Source organism: Aptenodytes forsteri, unplaced genomic scaffold, assembly GCF_000699145.1.
Source record: "Aptenodytes forsteri isolate BGI_AS27 unplaced genomic scaffold, ASM69914v1 Scaffold3, whole genome shotgun sequence".
Classification (NCBI taxonomy): domain Eukaryota; kingdom Metazoa; phylum Chordata; class Aves; order Sphenisciformes; family Spheniscidae; genus Aptenodytes; species Aptenodytes forsteri.
This window is the reverse complement of record NW_008795283.1, coordinates 1,398,974-1,404,510: the sequence shown is the minus strand read 5'-3', so window position 1 is coordinate 1,404,510 and position 5,537 is coordinate 1,398,974. Positions and strand designations below refer to the sequence as shown.

The following is a 5,537-nucleotide window of genomic DNA, read 5'->3' as shown; positions in this document are numbered from 1 at the left end:
GGTGAGTTTTGCCTTTTTTTTAGTCTCTGGAGCGCAAACTGAGTTTTCAGAAATGGAAAGCAAAAGGATGAGTGCTTAAGAAATCAATAACGCTAAAGGTCTACTTTTACATTTCTGACACTTTTGGTAAGTTTTCTTTTTAAAGTATCTTAGCCCCACATCAGAATACCTTGCCTACACAGTCAACAGTCTATCCAGCTTCAGCAGCTAGTGTAGCATCATTAAGGCTAGGTCTGGAGTATTCAATGGGGAAGGCAGCAAAAAGTAATTCTGCCATTTAGCACATTTCATGGAATGTGATAAACAAGAAATGCGTGACCTTTCTACATGAAAACATACTGTAATTGCTTGAAAAAAAAAAGGGTGCACTTGACTAATGGCAACATGCTGGTTTTAGCCCTCAAACAGAATTAAAAAAACCTTAAGTACAGTACTTCCCCACACATGCTGGTTTTTAACATCAGCTTACAAACATCTAAACACACAGGTTCTCTGTGCTGACAGCTGCAAGAAAGTATTCAGCTACACTGCCTTCACAACAGGACTGGACTGCCCTAACAGGTTGAGCACTGCATTGGCAGCACTGTCAAATCAGTTATTTGCACCCAAATGGTCAGTAGATTAGCAAAATGAGCACAGATCCGTACAAAAAGAGTGAACAGATATGCTGTACCCTGCATTAGAACAGACTACCCTATTACACTCATATAAAGGCCACATCCCTTATTTATAATGCCAAAACTGGGGAAGAGTGAAGCTCTCATTAAAGCCAATAAGATACACCTGCAGAGGCACAGACACACTCACAGTCTCTGTAGGGACAACCGTGAGCATAGGCACACCCTATTTGTGTGACTTCCTCCTTCAAGACAGGGGTCTGTTCTTGCTCCAGAGTTAGGAGTTTTTACATATTTGAACAAGAATAAAGTTTTACATGCCTATAGTGCCTTTCACTCAAAGATCTCAAGGACTTTATACCTATTACATATGTCCCAACCCCTCCCCCCTGTGAGGTAGGTATTATTCCTATTATTTACAGATGGGGAAATTCAGGCACAGAGGTTACATTATTTGCCCAAGGTCACACAGTGAGTCAGTGACAAAATAAAACAGAATCCAGATGTTCTGATTCCTGTTTGCACAATCCAACTAATAACAAGCCTCAATTTCAAAAGAGCCTTAAACAAGTATCAGCGTGCATACGAACAGTCTTGGGTTTCAAGGGCCACTCCTAAAAAGCGTAAGAAAGGAAGAAAAACAGGAATGAAAAAAAAAGAGTGAGGGGACACATAACTTACTTCTGCAAGCCAACACAGCTTTAAAGAAAGAGTTCCTACTAATTCCCTTCCCAAAGCTGAGGCAGCTTGACTACGAGCCTGGGATACAAGGGGTGGGAAAAGGAGGCTGATGTAACCAAAGTGTGAAATAAAAAGGCAAGCTAGAGTAAACAGCCATACCATAAACCTTCATCTTTTTGAAAGCACAGGGTCATAGAAAAATAGGGCTGAGAGGGACCTCAAGAGATCACTGAAGTCCATCTAACCTGCCTTGAAGCCAGGATCAACTACGCCTACACGTTCCCAGCAGTCTAGTTAGTCTGTTCTCAAAGACCTCCATCAGTGGAGATGCCATGCCCTTCCTCTGCAATCTGTTCCACCTTGCACTATGAGATGAGCAAAAGAGGACAAGCGAGTCTAATATAGCTACTTCTGCTCCTTCAGTGGGGGTACCATGATTCCCAGGCCTATCTAATGATCTGAATACATTTCAGAGAAGGTAGTTTCCAGATATTTACTTGTTTCTGTCCTGGATTCCTTGGGAAAACATCAAACACTGGTGTCTGCTGTAGTGTAATATTTGAGTTTTGAAAATACTGATTAATACCAGGATAGATACCAATATACTTACTGCAAGTGCCAAATCCTACAAGGTCAGTAACAAAGACTTTGATATGATAATTTTAGCTCATTGCAGATTCAAACTGCAATAAGAGGGCAGGGAAGACTACAGAAAAACCCCACGGCAAAAGTCAGCAGCTTGGAGTTGCCAAGTTTCATCCAACTGCAGACAAAAATCAGGCAGTCGAACAACACATCTTCAGCAGAGGCAGCACCATATGATCTCTGTAGCATCCCTCCATCTAATCTGTCTTCAAAGTGCATTCTCAGTGCAAAAAGTAGGATTGAATTTAGAGGGGCTCACTGTCCCCAGTGGATTTCATACTATGACCAGAATTCTTGCTTGAGTTCATATGCTGCAGCTTTGTGTGTGTTAAGTTCACTTCTGCATAGCGGAATGGTGCTGTCCTGGCTCTGCCCCTCAGCATCTATGTCCAACAGTGTCCGTTCCTCTACAGGAAGACCCACCTGGAAAGGAAGCAGTGCAGGCAGTCCAGGTCTCTCTTCTACAGTGCTGCTGCTACTAGCAAAACAAGAGTCCAGATTGCTTGGAGTATCAGTACTTGAACTGTTGGCAGAAGATTCACCCTTGGCGTTGCTGGGTGACACAAACCACCAGGGATCAAGCCGCTGCCGACTGGCTGCAGGACGTGGCCGGGGCAGGAACTCCAATGTCTTGGGTCTTTCCAGTGTGGGGTCCTGCTGTGTATTCCATCGTCTCGGGGTTGGAGGAAAAACAAGGTTGGGGTCTGGCAGGCGAGGGACCTCATTGGGATCTCTACTTGGACTAGGTGTTTTTAATACACCTATCCAAAACAGAGAATGTAAGAGAAGAGGGAAACATGTTAGATGTCACTGCTAAATGGTTCCAACAGATCTTAGTTTATTGTATGCACACTGTGAAAACATTTTCAAAGCAGAAAGCCTCCATTCAGATTCTACAAACACTGTATCTTCAAGATTACACCAATCTGAAGTGAATAACTGGCTTCTTTATCCCTACACTGTTCTCAACACATTGCAAGACACCTGTTTCACTGCCCTAGCACAAGCAGCAAGTTTTGTTCATTCTCTCATTTGCTTTCTTCAGTTTTCAGACTGGAGAGCATGGATTTGACATCCTACCAGAGGTGAGGACTCTCCAAATCCTTCAGAGGGCACATTACCCATTAACAGCTTGAATGGATCAGGGAGACACTTGCACAGCAGGATGTGTGACACCTGTTTGCAGCGAGCAGGACCAACTTCCTGGAAGAGCCATTTAACACTACCTACTGTGGACGCTTCCTGGTTTGGTTTTGTTTAGGGGTGGGGGATGGTGTTTGGGTGTTTTGGTTTGTTTTTTTATAAACACAACATAACTTTTAAATTTTCATGAATACCATTTTAATGAGTATTCTCAGCTGCATTAACCCACATTTTACTGCAGGCTGCCATTCAACAGACAACCTCACATTTTGTTTTTACCATTGGGGAAAGACTAATTAAATCAGATTTTAATTTGTTATTCTAGTCCTTTTTTTTCTCTGAATTACTAGGGCAAGAAAACAGGAAAGCATTTTTTAAGTTATCAAGTCACAGCCACTCCTAAAGACTGCAACAGTGAGAACACTACCTACCCAGGAAGGTCCCTCTTGCTTGCAAAGGAGTAAGAGCAACAGTGGCACAGCCCCAAACTGCTTTAGAGATCCAGTTTTCACTGCCTTAAAGATCAGAATTTACTTTGAAATTGTAACAGCAATACAAACAAGTGTATAATGGCAATGGAGATGGAATCCCGAGGAAGTGCTAAAAATGCGCAATATTTGTACTTTGGTACCATCTTTGTCTAAGAAACAATACTACACTCTGCCTCGCAGCACCAGGGAGCAGAGAGAGTTCCTTAGCGCAGAGATGCTGGAATAGAGACCTTTACTGCATTATTCTGTTCATTATTTGTGTAAAGATAGCATCCATAAGCTCTCTTGTGGGCTGACCACCACAATGGATGCTGTATAAGCAACATGTTTACTTCCTAACAAGTAATTATAGTGTTTGGGTCTTTATTCTGGAGAGGAAAAGGAAGATGGCTGAAAACCTACCTGCTCCCAGTGCTCCAGTTAAACAGCTACTGGAAGGGCATCCACTGGTTGGGCACCCATTGACAACTAGTCCACTCCCTTTGATGGCACCATCAGAAGGTGTGCGCCTGTGCCCGCTTTGCTGGGTGTGGGAAGAGACCGTCACATGTGTGGGAGTCAGGGACTGGTTGGGGTCTTGTTTGAACCTCTCGATCTGGACATTGACTAGTGGGTTGGTAATGGCTGGCAAGGGAGCCTTGACTGTCACTGGGCTGACAGGCATTTCATACACCACAATCTCATCGCTGTCTGAGCGCAGCAGGGACCGAGTGGAATTACATTCGGAAATGGAAGACAGGGAAAGAAGGGTGAGGGATGTGGATGGCTCGCCTAGCAACAACATGGGATCCTCTTTCTTGAAGATCTTTCGGGAAGGTGGACTAGTGCTTCTGCGTGGGCGTCCAGCTCTCTGGAAAATGCTGTCACGCTTCTTCTTCTCTTCCTTGGGTGCCTCTGGCTCCTCCTCAATCAGCAGCTGACACTTCCCTGCTTCTAACAGATCAAAACCCAGGCCTGCAGCAGCCAGCACTGCTCCACAGCCAAGCAATGCAACCTCACATCGCTTGTGGTGGGAGCCACTACGTTTGAGGCTGTTAGTGGGTGTCAGCTGTGGGGTACTAGTAGCAGAGTTCACAGGGGTGGACTCCTCATTGGCATCACTAGAAGGGCCATCCCAGTCTTCATTCTTCTGAAATGGGATGCAGAGGTACGACTGATTGTGCCCAGGTGAAGGGTGCGCTTTGCCCTCCCCATTAAGACATTCGCTGTCTTCATCATCTAGAAAGCAAATGTAAACAGACTTTGCATGGATGTAACGTTTTCACTGGCAAATTTCACCATCTTACAAATATACATGAAAATAAGCTTCTCCTCAGAAGATGCAACTGTCCTCATCGCAAGCATCATTCACCAACAGCCAAATATTCACAGGCTATTGTCTCCAAAGCAGATAGGCTGAGATAAGTAACAAGACAAACACTATCAAAGTGGAAGAAATTAGTGACACATTAATCTATTTGGGATCAACTGCAGAACAGCATTTCAGAAGCAATCTGTACCTCTGTCCTGGTTTCGGCTGGGGCAGAGTTAATTTCCTTCCTAGTAGCTGGTACAGTGCTGTGTTTTGGATTTAGGATGAGAACAATGTTGATAACACACCGATGTTTTAGTTGTTGCGAAGTAGTGCTTACACTAGTCAAGGACTTTTCAGCTTCTCATGCTCTACCAACTGAAGAGGCTGGAGGTGCACAAGAAGCTGGGAGGGGGCACAGCCAGGACAGCTGACCCAAACTGGCCTAAGGGACATTCCATACCATGTGACGTCATGCTCAGTATATAAGCTGGGGGGAGTTGGCCGGGGGGCAGTGATCACTGCTTGGAGACTGGCTGGGTGTCGGTCGGCAAGCAGTTGCATCACCTCTTGGTTTTTTGGGGGGTTGGGTTTTTTTGTTTTTTTTTTTTTTCCTTCCTAGGTTTTGTTCCCCTCTCTCTCTCATTGTTTTACTTTCTATTACAATTT

General features: G+C 44.3%; 1 protein-coding gene across 1 annotated transcript in view; it reads right to left on the bottom strand.

Moving 5' to 3' along the window:
- Positions 1 to 2,222: 2,222 nt before the first annotated feature.
- Positions 2,223 to 5,537, bottom strand: part of MAP3K9 (mitogen-activated protein kinase kinase kinase 9) — a 25,273-nt gene continuing 21,958 nt past the window's right edge. Inside the window, exons 8-9 of the mRNA XM_019472061.1 lie at positions 3,980 to 4,795; positions 2,223 to 2,704 (exon numbers count right to left, since the gene is read on the bottom strand). Coding sequence (XP_019327606.1) covers positions 2,223 to 2,704; positions 3,980 to 4,795 — 1,298 coding nt within the window. The remainder of the gene's footprint in view (positions 2,705 to 3,979; positions 4,796 to 5,537) is intronic.